This window comes from Mirounga leonina, unplaced genomic scaffold, assembly GCF_011800145.1.
Source record: "Mirounga leonina isolate KUSES-001 unplaced genomic scaffold, KU_Mleo_1.0 Mir_92, whole genome shotgun sequence".
Taxonomy (NCBI): domain Eukaryota; kingdom Metazoa; phylum Chordata; class Mammalia; order Carnivora; family Phocidae; genus Mirounga; species Mirounga leonina.
Window position 1 is genome coordinate 25,345,193 of NW_023270852.1, and position 19,932 is coordinate 25,365,124.

The following is a 19,932-nucleotide window of genomic DNA, read 5'->3' on the forward strand; positions in this document are numbered from 1 at the left end:
AGTGAACATGGGATGTATGGTACATATGTTTGTTCAATATGCGTGTTCCATCTTTCCTTATGAATAGTGATAAATTTCCCTGCCCTTTTCATCAGTATGTATGTAATCTCAATCCCTATGATTATAAAAATTTGTTCTAATCTCAGTCAGGGAAAACAAATTTGAGTCAGCTTCCTGTCTCCTCATTTGACTGCCTCTCAAATAAATCCTTTCTTTGCTGCATACTCAATATCTCAGGGTTTTGTTCTACTGTGTATTGGGGCTTACAAACTTCAGTTCAGTTACATTACTGTTTATTTTCCTTCATTCAATATGCAGAGTCACTACTCCTCTCCATAATTATCCATGTTTATAAAGAAAGTCATTCAATTAGCTCACCTCCTTCCATGTTACAGTTATAAATACTCAAATTTGGGAAATGGAAGTATCCAGCACCAAAATTGGTTTAGAACTTGCAGAGAGCTGTTAAATACGTTTAATTTTCCATATTTCCAGGGGCTCCCCTTCTAGAAAGTTTTAAAAATTAGATTTTATGAGAAAAATGGCAAGAAGAATGTAAACGTGTATCCTAAAAAAATGTTAATGGAGCCCTGCACCTAAAATAATCAGGTTTTGTTCATGTATTATCTCAATTAATGAAATCCAAAACTCACCTTTATACTTATAATTATTATCCTATTTTGATCAGTTGAAGAGCTCTCAAACTCTTCTTCAAAAAGCTTTTGCAGCAACTATTTCTAAAGCATGAAGCTTATTGCTGAAGTAATTGTTTATTTTCAAGTGGCTTATTTTCATAACTCAAGGTTTTTGTGTAAGTGTTATTTAATATTCAGTATAATTTGTTTCTGTGAGCTTAAAAGTGCTTTAAACTTCTAGGGAGTCATGATTAAGGCATTTCGTAAGAACTGGCACGCCCACTGGAGTTTTGTGATTCTAGGTACACTTGATGACTCAATTTGTATACATACAGACAGCTCAGTAAAGAGAATGCTAATCTTATGGTTTCATGAAGGTTTATCATTTTGACAACAAACTGGAAATTGAAAATAAAATAGAACCCACAGACTCAGAAACTAGAAATCAGGGAAATTTATGCTACGTGGTATATCTGTTGGTTATTACTGGAAAGTTTGGAATTCTTAACATACTTTAAAAAGTTCCAGGGCTGGGCACCTGGGTGGCTCAGTTGGTTAAACGTCTGCCTTTGGCTCAGGTCATGATCTCAGGTTCCTGGGATTGAGCTCTGCCTTGGGCTCGTTGCTCAGCAGGGAGTCTGCTTCTCCCTCTCCCTATCCCTCTGCCTGTGCCCCCCACGCACGCTCTCTCTCTCTCTCATAAATAAATAAAAAGCTATGGGGCTTCTGAGCAACAAATGAGGTAGGGGATAAATGTTTTCTTAAGCAACTCTCAGGACCAACTCATATAAATAAACTTAGGGAGATCAATGTTACTCATTCTCTACCACTTCCGTCATTTGCCAGGAACCAGAACTAACAGGATGAAAAGGAAGCCTTTCCTATGAGATACTTGTCAGAAAATTCCTTTTCCATTGCTCCTTATTGTGGTTAATCCTTTTCTACATTCAATACCAAATTTGAAAAGAGTATGTAGAAGTTAGAATCTACATTGAGATCTGTGCTTCAGTATAATGGAGTCACATATAAAACTTTATACCATGATCTGCAAGCAAAATGTACAAATCTTTATTTACTGTGTCTGTGGCTTATCCAGCTGCTTCAGAAACCCTAAATTCCTATATCCTACTCCTCCTGCTGCTTATCTCTTGCTAAAATAATGCCCAGGTATATGGGAGTAGATAATTCTGGAGGTGGGCCAAGGCGGAGCATATGGTTTATCTGCCATCGTAGTCATTATAGTCTTAGGGGCAAAAATCAGTTGGGTTCACTGGATCTAACTGCTATTCTTTGTCTCTTCTGATCCTGGAGCAATGTCCCTGTCCATCTGGTCATTGAGCATACTGATGGGCTCTCATGGAGAAATCTGTTTAGTGGGACCTGGAGTCCATCCTCTTGGCTCAGAGGAAGCTCCCAGGTGCTCTGCCTAGCTGACAACACTTGCTTTGGGTTCTGCTGGCACTATATTCCTACACTCCTCCCTAAGAACTGTTATAATTTCAATTCAGCAGAATTGAAATTGACCAGAACTTTCCTGAGATGCTGAACTAATGCCTACCTTCAGATTTCTTCTTAAGTAGTAAAAAAGTAGGAAAAAATAAAACCCTACTTGGGGCGCCTGGGTGGCTCAGTTGTTAAGCAGCTGCCTTCGGCTCAGGTCATGATCCCAGGGTCCTGGGATCGAGCCCCGCATCAGGCTCCCTGCTCGGCAGGGAGTCTGCTTCTCCTTCTCCCTCTGCCTGCCACTCCCCCCGCTTGTGCTCTCTCTCTCTCTGTCAAATAAATAAATAAAATCTTTAAAAAATAATAATAAAATAAATAAAACCCTACTTGCATAAGCTTTCTATTCCTTTCAAATGAGGACATTTCTAACTTAAGAATCTAGCACAATATCAGGCATGCAGCAACACTCACTTATTCATCCATTCATTTAATAAATATTTATTTAGTGGCTATTAGGTGATAGGCACTAAGCTAATATAACAGATATAGCAGGGCGCCTGGGTGGCTCAGTCATTAAGCGTCTGCCTTCGGCTCAGGTCATGATCCCAGGGTCCTGGGATCAAGTCCCACATCGGGCTCCCTGCTCGGTGGGAAGCCTGCTTCTCCCTCTCCCACTCCCCCTGCTTGTGTTCCTGCTCTCGCTAACTCTCTCTCTATCAAATAAATAAATAAAATCTTTTAAAAATAAATAAATAAATAAATAAATAAATAAATAAATAAATAAATAACAGATATAGCAATGAATAAGACAGGCAATATGGTTGCTTTATGGAATTTACATTCTGGTAGAGAAACTCATGCAAAAGCTCATAAACAAAATTTCTCATAGTGATCCACACAGTCACAAATATCAAGCAGGAAATGTGATAGATGTGACTTGGGGGTGGGGTAGAAATGCAGAGTGAGACAGAAAGGCACTTTAGAGGCACTAGACCTAAAAGATGACATAAGCCAATAAGGCAGATTTGGGTAGATTTAGGTAGAAAGGTACTCTAAACAAAAGAAAAGCAAGTGAAAAATGTCATTTAGGAACAGAAAGAGGGCCATGTGGCTGGAGTATGGTGAGTAGGGAAGAGATGAGATGAGAGGTAGGAAGAGGAGATGGGGAATCTTACGGGTGAGAAGTTTGAATTTCCAACAATAATAGATACTACCAGAAGGCTTCAATAAATACATAGTATTTAAACTTGTTTTTATGACATATCAGACAAAGGGCTGGAATCCAAGATCTATAAAGAACTTATCAAACTCAACACCCAAAAAACAAATAATCTAGTCAAGAAATGGGCAGAAGACATGAACAGACACTTCTCCAAAGAAGACATACAAATGGCTAACAGACACATGAAACAATGTTCAACATCACTAGCCATCAGGGAAATACAAATCAAAACCACAATGAAATACCACCTTACACCAGTCAGAATGGCTAAAATTAACAAATCAGGAAACAACAAATGTTGGTGAGGATGTGGGAACCATCTCACACTGTTGGTGGGAATGCAAGCTGGTACAGCCACTCTGGAAAACAGTATGGAGATTCCTCAAGACATTAAAAATAGAGCTACCCTACAACCCACAATTGCACTACTGGGTATTTACCCCAAAGATACAGATGTAGTGAAAAGAAGGGCCACATGCACCCCAATGTTCATAGCAGCAATGTCCACAATAGCCAAACTGTGGAAAGAGCTGAGATGTCCTTCAACAGATGAATGGATAAAGAAGATGTGGTTCATATATATAATGGGATATTACTCAGCCATCAGAAAGGATGAATACCTACCATTTATATCAACATGGAGGGAACTGGAGGGTATTATGCTAAGTGAAATAAGTCAAGGAGAAAGACAATTATTATATGGTTTCACTCATATATGAAACATAAGGAATAGCACGGAGGACCATAGGGGAAGGGAGGGAACACCGAATGGGAAGAAATCAGAGAGGGAGACAAACCATGAGAGACTCTGGACTCCAGGAAACAAACTGAGGGTTACAGAAGGGAGGGGGGTGGAAGGAAGGGGTAACCAGGTGATGGGTATTAAGGAAGGCACATGTTGTGATGAGCACTGGGTGTTATATGCAACTAATGAATTGTTGAACTAATCAAAAACTAATGATGTACTATATGTTGGCTAATTGAACATGATTTTTAAAAATAGTTTAAAAAAATAAAAATAAAGATTTATTTCTTTATTTGAGGGGGAAGGGGCAGAGGGTGAGGGCAAGGGAGAGAGAGAATCTCCAGCTTATGCTATGCCCTAAATACATAGAATTTAAACATTTTTAATGGGGCACCTAGCTGGTTCAGTTGGTAGAGTATGTGAATCTTGATCTCAGGGTCGTGACTTCAAGCCCCATGTTGAATGTAGAGATTACTTAAATAAATAAATCATTTAAAAAAAAAAAGAATAAACATTTTTAAACAAACACAATACAATAATATGAATTTAGCCAGTTCAAGTAATCCCTTATGATTTTACTGTTTATTTTATTTTTTTATTAACATATGATTTTACTGTTTAATCCAAATAACTTTTCTAAGTACTTATCACTATTGTACATATTTGTTTAATGTCTCTCTCTCATAGCAGATCATGAACTCCATGAAAATAGGTCCACATGCCTCTTGTCACTAAATTTCCAGAGCCTAATACAGTATCTCTTAGTAGGAGTTCAAAATATATTTTGTAAAATGAAAGACATTTAATGATAGAATATTCCATGACAGACAATGTGCTACACACTTAGAATCAGTCTGACTCAATTAGAATCAGTTCCTGCATTTAAGAAGCTCACAATCTACTGAGGGAAACGAACATGTAGTCAATCAACAATAATACAATGTAATAACTGCTGTATCATAAATATGAACAAATACAGGAACATAAGGAAGAAAGTGACTAATTCTGCTTAAAGATGAGGAAAGTATTAAGGAAGATTTTAGGGCGCCTGGGTGGCTCAGTTGGTTAAGTGACTGCCTTCAGCTCAGGTCATGATCCTGGAGTCCTGGGATCGAGTCCCACATCGGGCTCCCTGCTCAGCAGGGAGTCTACTTCTCCCTCTGACCCTCCCCCTCTCGTGCTCTCTCTCTCTCTTTCAAATAAATAAATAAATCTTAAAAAAAAAAAAAAGGAAGTTTTTAACCAAGAAAGTAATATTCATTTCCTTTAGATGAGTGTTTACACTAAGAAAAAACACCTTTATTTCTATTAATATTTAGTCCTATAGTTCAATAGAACATATACTCTATTGACAAAAATTTTTTAACATATTATCATATTTCAAGACATCTTGAAAGGCCTATTCCTAAAATAATCTTTTAGAATTTTCTCTATGTTTTTATTATTATGTATATCAAATCCCTACATCTGAAAGTTACATTCAAGGTTAAAATATTCATAATATTATTATGCTAGCTATAGGAAAACCTAGATGGGGAAACCTATTGTGTTCTGCTTTTTTGCCAGCTGCCATATATTAGTGACAGTGACTATTACCAAACTTTTATTTATTATGTACTTAGCAGAAATTGCCCAAACCTTTCACGTTCTCAACAAACTTTTGGGGTTTCATTACCTTACTCTGTATAGAGGTCTCATATGCCATCAAAGTAAATTAATTTTTTCCTAATTCAGCTAGATCACAAATAAAAGCATCTTTCATTTAAAAACAACCAACCTTATAAGCATCCAAAGTACGTAAATTTAGTTAAATGGTGCCATCTGGTGACATAAATCCTGCAGCAAGTATACAAAGTCCAGAGCCAAGAATGGCATCCAACCCTTTTGATGGCATCCAATATAAAGTGTCAAATTTAACTTAAGATATACTCGATCCCACGTGACATGAAACACAACTAATCACACTCAATATACGACAGTTTAAAAGAGGGCTATAATAAGGATTGTGAGGGCCACATTTTATGCTTACCACTCTTGTTTCTCAAGTTTACCTTAAAATTTATTTTTATTTATTTATTTATTTGAGAAAGAAAGCAAGAGCAGAATAAGAGCACGAGTAGGTGGGAGGGGCAAAGGGAGAGGGAGAAGCAGGTTCCCCACTGAGCAGGGAGCCCAACACAGGGCTTGATCCCAGGAACCTGGGATCATGACCTGAGGGGAAGGCAGATGCTTAACTGACTGAGTCACCCAGGAGCCCCTCAAGTTTACCTTCAAATTTAAACAAGTCTTTGGAAGAGACTTAAGTTTAATGTGATGCCTTATCTAATTCCCACAGGACATTTTAAAAACCTAAATATCAAGAGCATCTTGAACCCTTGTTCTTGTCATATCCATTTCCTCACTCTCCTTCTGACCTCTATCAATCAGAATAATTTTTATCACCTCAAATGCCACTTCCCTAAGAAAGCTTTCCCTGATTCCACTGCGAATGTTAAGCCTCTTGCTCAAAAGCACCCTCTCCTTCTCCTTTGTAGCATTTATCACAATTGTAAATATAAACTATTTATGCAATTTTGTTTAATGCTTGTCTCCCTAGTGTATATCACAATGCTTAGCACAGTGTTCAGTGTATATCTTTGAATAAATGATGGATGGAAAAAATGTCCTTTTCTGTCCTCTTCTTACCCAAATCCTATCACTGACAGACCCAGCCCAAGTTTACATTTTATAGAAAAGCTTTCCTAGCAACATCAATCTGCAATCCCATGCGTCTCTGAACTTCTAACAACACTTTGGTCTAGCCTTCAAAGTATAGTCCTTGGTTATATCCTGTCTTGTACTTGTTTGTATATATGTGAATATTACCTTCCCAATTGCTTAACCTCCTTAAGGGCAGGGACTTTGTTTTTTTGTTTTTTTGTTTTGTTTTTTTTTTTTAATTTTTTTTTAATTTTTTTTTTTTTAAGATTTTATTTATTTATTTGAGAGAGAGAGAATGAGAGACAGAGAGCAGGAGAGGGAGGAGGGTCAGAGGGAGAAGCAGACTCCCCGCTGAGCAGGGAGCCCGATGTGGGACTCGATCCCGGGACTCCAGGATCATGACCTGAGCCGAAGGCAGTCGCTTAATCAACTGAGCCACCCAGGCGAAGGGCAGGGACTTTGTTTCTAGTAACATCCATCGCATATGTCCATGTAAATTAAACATGTCATAAATACTTCATTAATTATTATTACTCAATTGCAATAACTGGAATACCTGCATTATTTTTATGTAAATGGGTACTGTCAGCAAATAAGTAGAAGCATAGTAGAACTTAGTATCTAAGAACCTAACATGCATTGCTTTGACTAGTCAAGACTTATTTGAAGGTGCATGACATGTAGTAATGTATTTGTTTTGCTGGAGCACCTGCTTTAAGGGTGTAAGTGGCAGTAAGCACTTACCTACTGAGTGAGCCTCGTGTGTGCCAACAGCAACATCTCAGTGTAGCTTTGCTGTTCTCTATCCATAGCCTCATAGGTAGAAACTATCATCAAGTATCCAAGAAAAAAAAATCACTTAAGTGTTTAAGGTATACTATTGTACTTTAAAAAGAAAATTAGATGCCATAATTATATTCTTCAATTTATGGGTCCTTAAAGTGCTCAAGATATATCCCAGAATAATAATGGCTCATTATACTTGTTAAAGATCAAATCAAATCTTTATTAAACCCAAGAATAAAGAAATGCCACTGTCATATCTCACCAAATTTATTAATAATATTCACAAACTATATTACTTTCCTTGGGTGGCCAAATATCTAATCATTTTGAACACATGTTTTCAAACTTTAGCATGCCTCAGAATCACCTGGAAGTCTTATTAAAACACTATTTGCTGAGCACTACTTCCGGAGTTTCTGATTCAGTAGGTCTGGAGTAAGACCCAAGAATTTACAATGCCAGCAAGTTTCCAGGTGATGCTGACGCGGCTGGTCCAAGAACCACACTTTGAGAATGTCTGCTTTGGGGGATTAGAGCCAAGTTTTCTCAAATTCATAATAACTGTGTGGACTTTCACATTCACTATAATCTATAAAAAAATCCTTTGACTATCTTATGATCAGGTGGCAAAAATTATACATTATGATGAATAATTAAGACCAAAATAGCCATGATGTTTTCACATAATGTTATTTTGAAATAAAATATTATATTGGAATTACTATATTGGAAAAATATGTAGGGTTTTTTTTTTTTTACTCAAATTAAAATGTGATAAAACTTTTAAACACATTGATTTTAGAGCACTTACCAGCATTACATTTAAATAATTACCTAATTGCATAGCTAAAGACTCTTTTGCCCATTTGATTTCTCTCACTTCTCCATAAGGGCGAGGACAATCCTCTCCTCTATATTTTGCTGTTGTATCCCCATTGCCTAGCACTATGTCTAATACATACCAGGTATTTTTAAAATAATTATTGAGTAAATGAATAAATAAAATGTATTGAAGGCCCACTATTATTAAGGTCCATATACTGGGGGTTTAAAGGTCACTTAGATATAACCTCAACTTTCAAGCTACTCACAGTTTACTGAGGGGACAGAAATATATTCACTGTATCATAAGGCAATAGAATAAATGTTTTACACTAATCTGAAAAAATGCTGTAAGACATAATAAAAGGGCTGGCTAAAGCTACTATCAAGTAAGAACATGGGAGAAGGCTTCAACAAGGAGGTGATAAATTCCAGTATAGTAGTATATCTCCTGTATATCCCAATATCCAATATACTCCAGTATATACTACATCTACTATATCACCTCTATGAGTCCATACTGTTCTATGTTAAGATTTATGGAAATTAAAGTATTCTACTCTAACACAAAGTCTGACATGCAAAGAATAAGCATTTTTCTAAGATGTTGCTACTGGCAAGGTTTTTAGGAAAATACCACTTTACTGCCCATTCTGTTCTAAATCTTTCCCCAAAAGCCCCCCTCAAACACTGCAATAAAATAAAAGGAAATATAGGAAGAGACCAGATGTCCATTGACAGATGAATGGATAAGGAGATGTGGTATATATATACAATGGAATACTACCCAGCCATTTAAAAAATGAAATCTTACCATTTGCAACAATGTGGATAGAACTAGAGGGTATTATGCTAAGTGAAATAAGTCAGTCAGAGAAAGACAATTATCATATGATTTCCTTCATATGCAGAATTTAAGAAACAAAACAAGATCATAGGGGAAAAGGGGGGAATAAACTAAGACAAAACCAGAAAGGGAGACAAACCATAAGAGACTCTTAATCATAGGAAACAAACTGAGGGTTGCTGGAGGGGAGGAGGGTGAGGGGATGGGGTAACTGGGAGATGGGGATTAAGGAGGGCATGTGATGTAATGAGCAGTGGGTATTGTATACAACTGAGGAATCACTGAACTCTACCTCTGAAACTAATAATACATTATATGTTAATCAACTGAATTAAAATAAAATAAATTAAAAAAAGAAACAAAGGAAATAAAGGAGTTGAAACTTGTTAATATATACATAATTCTGTCCACAATTGTATAAGTAATAAATAAAGAATAAAAAAAATTTCAATAAGGTATAAAAACAAAGAACATTTGTGGTACATATCTGAAAATGAACTGGCCCATTATATTATTAAAATAGTTTTTACAAATAATTATGGTGGTAATATAAATCTTTAAATATTCAAAGGAGATCTGGAAGAGAAGTATCAAAATAATAAAAACATTTCCATCTTGCTCCTTCATCACCTAAATGAAGAATAAATAACCAAATAGAGTATCTTGAAAATCTGAATGTTTTAGCCATACTAAATAGAGAGACCTAAATTAATTTGTAAAATATCATGGAATTCCAATTCACTTATATTCAAAATCTACTAATAATGTAATCATATAAAACCGTAATTATCCATTGGACAAAACTTTTTCCTTAGTTACACCACTAGATGTCACCCTAAGCCCAACATCCAAATGTGCGACTTCTGGGATATTGCTATTCTAGGTATTTTTCTTTTTTTGTACATTAATGAAAATTAATTACTAACTTTTTAAAAGTTTAAGTGTCTTTTCCCACTGTCAGTTGTCAATAAATGGAAAATTAAAACAAAGGATACAGAAACTGTAGAAGCAAGGAGGGAGAAAGTTAATCAAACAGATCATCATTCTCTGTGCTTATCATATATCCTGCTATTTACCATAAGAGGAATGTATCTTACCATAAAATTTTATATTCTTCTTTTACTTTATTTTTAATTTTTAAAGGATGAATATATATTACTTTTGTGAGCAAATAAAGTTCTATTTTAAAAATTAAAAAACAATATCTTTGCCATCACTTTCCACCCTACTATCACAGAACCTACTTATAAAATGCTTTAATGCACTCAATAATGGTCAAAATTATGTAGACAAAATTCTGTCCTCATAGATTATACCACCTAAGACATACTAGTGTTTGGGATTTTTTTTAAGCATATGATGGAAGGATCACAGAAGGAGGCTGTGTTAATTTTTGAAGTGATGCTTTTCATCTGTCGAGAGAAGGGTTGGTTCTCTGGTGATATGTAAATATTACAGTATATCTTGTAATAATAATATTTTATTTTACTATCCATTTGTACTGGGTTTCCTGCATTATGATTCCCTTCTATTTCTAGTTAACTGAGATTCATGCAAGGTATTATTTCAATATACTGGCTATTCGAATATCAGAACAATGAGTAAAGCCACTGTGTTCCATTACTTGTAACAGAAAAAAGGACAGGTGGTAGGGTAGGAGGTAGTTGGTCCAAACAGAAAGTTACAGACCATAAACAATACTCTATTTATCAACAGCTCTCTGCTTATCTCTTTATAATGATATAATCCCTTTCAGGATGCAGAGTGCTACATGGTTTTTCTTCTTTTGAGTCCTTAAAGAAAATACACAGTGAAAACACTCAAACATTCAATAATAATAAATTAGTTATCAGTATTTAGCAACACACACAGAACTGAAATGAAAATTATGTTTTGTTGCATAATGTTGCTCCATTCTTTGCAGTCTGGTTTATCCCAAAATGACTTTTAAAGACTAGCCAGAGCAAATTTATCCATTCAAAGCTGGACACCAGGATTACTTATATAACAGCTTTTTACAGATTATTGTTGCCTTTCATTTTACTAGAGAAATTCAAACTATGTAGGCTTTTTGCCAAGATATTTATTATCACTCACCCAAAACAATGGCAAAATGCAATTCTCTGTCATTCATTTGCCCTTTTATTCCCCATGTAATGATATTGTGATACCAAATGCAAACACTGCCTAAGTATAGTAAAATTATCTAAAGCATTCAACAATACTCTTCCTAAATCAAGCTCTCAAAAATTCAAACTCTCAAAAGACTTGGTCAGTCTCAACTAAGCACATCATACAACTCTACTTAGAGATACTGTCATTCAGTTAATAGCCTTTACTAATTATCAACTAGATGAGACCATCAATTTTTAATTGAGAAACTTGTGGCTTAAAAATGTTCTCTAAAATACTATTCTTTAATGACAGGATTTATTTAAATTCTGTAAGACTCCATTTAGAGTTGCTTTTATTTAATACAGGCTAAGATGATTATAGTTATTTGTGTCATTAATTCTTACCAGCCACAGAAAAATATTTTAAAGAAATTAATCTGCAGGCAAAACAATCCTACAAAGCTTTTTACTTCCATTTTTATTCAATAGATGAATTTTACATTTTCAAAATTTAATGGTTTTTTAAATTATATTCACACCCTAAGGTTGGAGTTTTTGTCAACAAGTGTAGGCATAATAAAAACATAAAGTATTTTCAAAATTAATCCTAAGTTCCCATTTTTAGATTTTATATCCAAACCACCAGACCTGAGAAAGTAATAATGTCTAGTAGACTCAGTTATTCTTTAAAATGTACTGTTTAAGCATAATAAAACATAATATAATTGAGTGAGTTTTTTTTAATTTAGTTGATTGTTTTTGTTGAGGGGAGGTGTTTGTTTATATCTTTTGCTAGTTTATATTAAATATTAAAATATTATGTAAAGAATTAAGTCATCTGCATAAGTACAAAAGATACACATATAAAGACACACATACATAAGCAAAGTCCGTGAATTCCTTCACAATTTTTAATGTTAGAGATTAAACTAAGGTTGACATTACATGGTTAAATTTATGACAAACTGACCAAAATTCCAAAGCACTGAAATTTTCATCAATAAACTTTTCAATATGGATCATAAACTTTCACAAGAGAAGCAAAGAGGAGAGTAAAAGTAGAACTATGATTCTGAGGAGAAATGACCCATTGCTTTTTGTACTAGCCAATTCCTTCTCTAAAGGAAGGCAAGTTCCTTCTCCAGCATTTGTCCTCAATTTTTTTACAACTGACAATTCAGGTCTTTTCCTGTGTAAACTTTTCTTCCTATATAAAACATTCTTTCAATATTTATTTACTTATTTAAAGATTTTATTTATTTATTTGACAGAGAGAGAGAGCACAAGAAGAGGGAGCAGCAGAGGAAGAGGGAGAAGCAGGCTCCCCACTGAGTAGGGAGCCCAACTTGACTTGGAGCTCCATCCCAGGACCCTGAAATCATGACCTGAGTTGAAGGCAGATGCTTAACCAACTGAGCCACCCAGGTGCCCCTCAATATTTATATTTTTAATAACCTACACTTTTTTTTCTATTTTATAACAGTTCTTTTTTAGGTTAGCCTTAAATAAGAAAAAGAAAAGAAAATCATTCCTTCCACTATCAAGGAAAATTATTCTAATTTTAAATTTGGTTAACATTAGGTTCTTTGATGACATTACTCAAACTATTAAGCCCCATTCTGACCATTAAAATGATAAATAAATTTGTAATACATACCTAGCAAAGCTTGGAATAAGCTGCTCTTAAAGATACCCATCACCTTTTTAACAGCGCTTTTCAACTGCTGTTCCTCTGGTTTCCTTAACTTTTTGCAGTATTCTTCCAGTAATGATAAAGCTCGGTCAGTATCTGAAAAACATGATTTCAAAATTCTATCGTACAGTCCTAGAAAAAAAGAAACCTAATTATGTTTCATAATGAAACCTATTTTCATTATAAATTCCATATGATCAATTGATTCTCAAGAATATTTTCGTTGATTTTTGCCCAGTTTTTATAATCATAGCCAACTTAAGGTTGTAATTGATGAATGAGTAGTTCCGACATAAATAGTGGTTGATTTTTTTTGTTACGTTAATAAGATGAAAATGAAACAAGATGGCTTATATGATAAACCTTCACTCACTCCTTCATCAATTTTGTGATTTCTTTGCTGAATCAAATAATTTTTGATGCTAATGACAGTATAATAGCTAGAGACATAATATGGTTTTTTTTTTTGAGAGAGTGCACACACACACTAGTTGGGGGGGGAACAAAGGGAGAGGGAGAGAATCTTTTTTTTTTTTAAGATTTTATTTATATATTTGACAGAGAGAGCACACATAAGCAGGGAGTGGGAGAAGCAGACTCCCCGCCGAGCAGGGAGCCAGACACAGGGCTCAATCTCATGACCCTGAGATCATGACCTGAGCCCAAACCAAGAGTTGGATGTTTAACTGACTAAGCCACCCAGGTGGCCCAAAATAATATACTTTTAACTTGCACTTGCATTATTAACATTTTTTTAAAGATTTTATTTATTTATTTGACAGAGAGAGAGAGCACAAGCAGGGGGAGTGGCAGGCAGAGGGAGAAGCAGGGTCCCTGCTGAGCCAGGAGCCCAATGCGGGACTCGATCCCAGGACCCCGGGATCATGACGTGAGCCAAAGGCAGTCGCTTAACCAACTGAGCCACCCAGGAACCCCTTAACATTTTCTTTATCACACTTCTAGCAAAACAATAAATCAAGCCCTGATTTGTAGCATGTGCAATTTCCAAGGTGTAAATATTCCCATCACAGCTGATTTCAAGATGCCAACATGACAGCATTGAACATCGACTTGGGAAGAAGCACAACACCACCATTACATAGCTTTAACACCATACAGACACAATAGATACAAATAACCTCAAGAGTATACGTGGTATCAAAACAGAAAAATATTAGGAAGTGATGAGTTTTGAGTGTTTATTACTTCTATTTTTAATATAATTTATTTAATGTAAGTTTACGTAATTTAATTTTTAAATGGCTGTGTTTAAACCAGCTTACAAATTTGTTGAAAATGTAACAATAGGCTCTTGCAAGCTGGTGTAAGCACATTCCAGACATCACTGCTTCCAAGGCAGCACTCTCTTCTAGTATCTCTTCTAGCTGCTGCTTCTTAATCACTTTCCCTGGTTCCTTCTCATTCCTCAAGCCCCTAAACATCTGAAGACTCCTCTCTATTCTTACAATGTAGGTAACTTTAGCTAGTCTCCCGGCTTTAAATATTATCAGAATCCTTAAGACTCCCAGGTTTATATTTATAGCTAAGATCTTTCCCCTGTATTCCAGACTCATATTCAACTGTACACTCAACATTCCCATTTGGGGGCACCTGGGTGGCTCAGCTGGTTAAGCATCTGCCTTTGGCTCAGGTCATGGTCCCAGGGTCCTGGGATCGAGTCCTGCATCGGGCTCCCTGGTCCACAAGGAGCCTGCTTCTCCCTCGGCCCCTCCTCCCATTCGTTCTCTCAATTTCTCTCTCTCTCAAATAATAAATAAAATCTTTTAAAAAAAACATTTCCACTTGGATGTCTAAGAAACATCTCAAACTTAACTTTTCAAAACTGAACTACAAATCTTATCTACCTTTACTGTTTCTCCTGCTGAGTTCTCTCTCTCTCTCTCTTTCCCTTCCAATTTTTCAGTCCAGAATTCTTGGAGTCATCATTTGTTGTTCTCCCTCTCTAATTCTCTACATCTAATCCATCCACAAATTCTATTGGCTCTAACGCTAACTACCACCATCACTTGCTAGTGCTACTACCCTGGTCCAGTCCACCAACATCTAGCCCCAGCATTATTATAATAACCTCATACTAGTCTACATGCTGCCATCTTTGCCCTCCTGCAGACTTTTCTAAACACAGCAGCCAGAAAGATTATAAGCCAGACAATGTCATCCCCAACACAAACCCTCCAGTGACTCCCCATCTCACTCAGCAGAAGACCACCCATCTAATTTCAGCTATTACTCCTCTCTTCTTGCCCTATCTACTCCAACCACAGTGGTCTCTGCTCTTTCTCACATATAACAAGAACTCTCCTACACCAGGGCCTCTATTCCCACTCTTCTGCCTAAATATTCTTCCTTCAGATATCCATAAAGTTTGTTCCTTCACTTCTTTCATATTTCTGCTCCTATACTACCGTATCAATGAGGCCCTCCCCCATTTTCCTATATAACATAGCAAACCTCAAGCTTACTCCATTGAAAGAAAGGAGAATTTCAATAGGCAATAACAAATGGAGAAGGACGTCATGTAATCAATTTTTTACATAAAAAGGTTATAAACATAAATGAATGTGGATGCACAGGGAGCCTTCTCTAATTTTAGAACAAGACAAACATATGCTAATACATTTGTGCAGAACTTTAATTTTTTATAATGCTTTCATACTTTGCATGATAAAATATTTAAATATAATATTTAAACTCTTTGAATCAAGAACAAATACTTGAATCTACATTTTGACCATAGTTAAAAAAAATCAGTAATTTCCCTGAAATGATAATGGCTTACTGACCTCACTTTTGAACCCATTCCTAATCACCAATGTAAGTAATCAACAATACCATAATTATAGTATGCCTTCCTCAGTACTTACATGTTTTGGGCTCTAAATTTCTGATATCTCTAGTGCCTCAAGGTTTAATGTTTTTCATCCCTTCATTTGTTAGGTAGTCTTTGAAAATCTACTAAGTACCAGACATCTTTCTCTTTTAATTCTTTTCTTTTTTTTTACAATTATAATTTTAAAGTTCTTTTTCACTTCTGTGTCACTTTCATAGGTATTCACTTACTCCGATCTTTTATTCTTGTGAATGGCAATTCTTAAAAATGTATCAACAGCATTTCCATAATCACATCTATAAATATAATTTGCTAGCTAAGAGGACTTTCACTAATTCATTCAACACATATTTACTTAGTAACTACCCAGGGAAAACACTGTATTGATTCAAAGCAGCTAGATGTCTTCTAAACCAACAGAGCTTATTATGCTTCTCAACTCTGTATAAGAAAAATCTGACACATAGAATAAGATGCTATAGTATAAAAAAAAACAAATGGTCAATATGGTCAAGTCTCTCTTAGACAATTTAGGCTTTTACGTGACAGCATCTAGCACTGGAATTATGCCTGCCCTTCTTGCTTCTTCTGATTATCAGTAATGATCACATTCTTGTGTCAATTCCATTATGCCCTTTATCTCTCTCTACTTAAATTCTTATTTCTGATTAATGAAAGCCTGAGCTTGAGAGTAATCTAAAACTAGATACCTTTGCAAAGATGAAAAATTAAGCAAAAAATTAAAAAGACAAGATGACAAGGATCCTGTTGTACAGGACAAAAATCCCTAGACAGATGATGACAAGTTGAATAAATTAGAAAATTGAGATAATTAACCAAGTCAGCACTGACATTTTAATTGATATTCAAATAACCAGGTATAAGTGAAGAATTTTTCACCTGAATTGCCAATATAATGGCTTCAATTCTCCTATTTTCTTTTTTTAAGGATTTTATTTATTTATTTGAGAGAGAAAGTGAATGTGAGAGAGAGAGAGAGCACAAGCAGAAGCAGGGAGAGGGAGAAGCAGACTCCTGTTGAGCAGAGAGACCAATGTGGGGCTCAATCCCAGGACCCTGGGATCATGACCTGAGCTGAAGGCAGACGTTTAACTGACTGAGCCACCCAGGTGTCCCATCTCTTATTTTTTTCATTCTTAAAAGAAATCTATCTTCATATGACTCCTCAATCTACTGAAAGAATGAGACTAAATTTGGATTACCTGAAGGCAGGCACAGGAAGAAATGGGGGGGGGAATAATTTTTTTAAATAAATTTTTTTGCAGGAAATATGCAATGCAAAGGATATGGTGACTGTTACATAATTGGAATTGTGGGTAGTCATGTGTCTCTTAATTAGGTTCAACTCTTTGGTTTAAGAATAGTATTGCCAGAAGTTATAAATAATTTGGAACACGTAACTTAAATTTGAAACAGTGAATGGCAATAGTGCTAACAAATGAATTTTTAAAAAGAAGGAAAAAATGACACAACATTTATTTGCCACACTTAAAAATGGAACAATTACAGAATATATGGTGTTGTTAAGAAAACTAAGATGAAAGTATAGAAGAAAAGGTGAACTTAATACACAAATCTTGGAGAGCAAAGCTGTTAGAATAATGAAATTCTTTTACATAAATTTATGCAACATGTCTTACAGTTTAGAAAGAAATACCAATTTCTCTCACCAGTGAGAACTCATATCATATCTATTATACATGAAACTAAAATCCATAGTAGCTTGTCCAAGAGCACAGAGCTACTAAATAACAGATTTGGAGCTTAATGCTAAAGCATTTGATTTCAAGTATAGCCCTCTCTACACACTACCACCCTTAATCCTCCAGAAATAGAGTGGAGTAAATTGCTATAGAAAAAAAAGGAACTTGGAATCAGACATAAATTGTATCAGTGATTTTTAGAAACTAGTGTTGAATGTTGAATTACTAATTTTCACAAGTTTATTAACAGAAAAATTGCATTTATAACATATAAATAGGCTTACCTTTAGAAGTCTGTAGATCAAAATAATAAAAATAATAAGTACTTTCTTTCATTAATCAGCTATTTATGAGTATCTAACTATGTTTCAGATATTGGAAACTCAATATAGGCAATATTCTACACTCTCAGAGATTTCTGAATGAAAGTAAAGGTAATTAAACAGGAAATTTCAACAAAGTAAAAGATTAAAATAGAGTGCAATAATGCTTTGACGAGGTACCAAGTACCATGAGAGAAGAGAAGCTTATGTCAATGGAGACCATGTTAAATTTGGCCTTATACCCAAGGAAGAATAATAAGCTCTGTAAGATTTTTTTTTTAAGATTTTATTTATTGGGGCGCCTGGGTGGCTCAGTCGTTAAGCGTCTCCCTTCGGCTCAGGTCATGATCCCAGGGTCTTGGGATCGAGCCCCACATCGGGCTCCCTGCTCTGCGGGAAGCCTGCTTCTCCCTCTCCCACTCCCCCTGCTTGTGTTCCCTCTCTCGCTGTGTCTCTCTCTGTCAAATAAATAAATAAAATCTTAAAAAAAAAAGATTTTATTTATTTATTGAGAGAGAGCATGTGTGTAAGCAGGGGGAGGGACAGAGAATCCTCAAGCAGACTCCCGCTGAGTACAGAGACTAGGGGCTGGATCTCACAACCCTGAGGTCGTGATCTGAACCAAAACCAAGAGTCAGACACTTAACGGCTGAGCCACTCAGGTGCCGCCTAAGAAATGCTATTATACACATTTTGCAAATGAGGAAATGTAAACTGAGAGAAATGAAGTAACTTGCCTAAGGCTATGCAACCAGTAAGTGCTAAAACCAGGATTCAAATTCTGTCCTATCTGGCACCAAAGCCTACTTTTAAATATTATGCCATACTGAAACCTAACTTACTGGGAAAAGATCATAGTATTTCTTCTTCCTGTAATTGTTTGTAGCAATTATACTTTACTCCCTCTCCCCAAAAAATCATTTTAATATACTCCAACAAACACCTGTTGATATATTTCCCCTGTTGAAACAAAAAGATACTACATAGAGAGGCGAATTTTTATTACTACCTTTCAGATAAGCCATGTTTTCAGATTTTCTATAGAACTGTTGAAGAGAACAATGGGGAAATTGCAAGGTTAAGTAGTAATAGAAAGGAAGACAATAGCAAATTTCACCTTCAGCTGAATATTGAAATATGCATCATTCCAACTGTAGCAAAATAGAAAAAAGAAAATGAAAAAAGAGATAAAACTTGGAATTTGAATTGTGGAAAAAATATCTGACCAGACTTAGAGCAGATCTAAAGATTATAAACATTCTGTAAATATTGGAAGGTTTACAAATTCTTTAGCATCACTGGGGCATCTGAGTGGCTCAGTTGGTTAAGCGTCTGCCTTTGGCTCAGGTCATGATCCCGGGGTCCTGGGATCGAGTCCCGCATCAGGCTCCCTGCTGAGCAAGAAGCCTGCTTCTCCCTCTGCTTCTGTCCCTCTCTCTCTGTCTCTCATGAATAAATAAACAAAATCTTTATTTTTTTAAAAGATTTTATTTGACAGAGAGAGAGACAGTGAGAGAGGGAACACAAGGAGGAGGAGTGGGAGAGGGAGTAAGTAGCAGGCTTCCCGCTGAGCAGAGAGCCCGATGCAGGACTCCATCCCAGGACCCCGGGATCATGACCTGAGCCAAAGGCAGATGCTTAACGACTGAGCCACCCAGGCGCCCCTAAACAAAATCTTTAAAAAAAAATACTTTAGCATCAATGAAAGAGATAATACTCATAAGAAATGTTACCATCATCTATTTTTTAAAAGCACAGTATGGCATTTCCTGCCTGTAAGCAAATGTGTCCTTGCCATATCTGAGCAGGCTTGCTCCAGGAAGCTGCACCCAGACCACTAACAGAAGGCGATTGACTCTGAACACAACTTTCCTCTTCTTTGGACCAAAGGAAAAAAAGTATTCTGATGATAAGCGTTTGTGTAGCACTTTCCTACTTACAAATTACATGGGCTAGAGTTTTATTTGGCCATCACAATAATCCTAAGAAGTGAGTATTATTAGTACAGTCATGTTTTAAGATAAGGA

At 35.8% G+C, this 19,932-nt stretch overlaps 1 protein-coding gene across 2 annotated transcripts in view; it reads right to left on the reverse strand.

Annotated features, from left to right (window-relative positions):
• The window catches only part of LOC118004280 (disks large homolog 1-like), a 1,118,862-nt gene that overhangs the window by 1,088,595 nt on the left and 10,335 nt on the right, over positions 1 to 19,932 (reverse strand). For both annotated transcript variants that reach the window (XM_034995574.1, XM_034995573.1), the window contains exon 2: positions 12,972 to 13,103. In XM_034995574.1, coding sequence (XP_034851465.1) covers positions 12,972 to 13,103 — 132 coding nt within the window. The remainder of the gene's footprint in view (positions 1 to 12,971; positions 13,104 to 19,932) is intronic.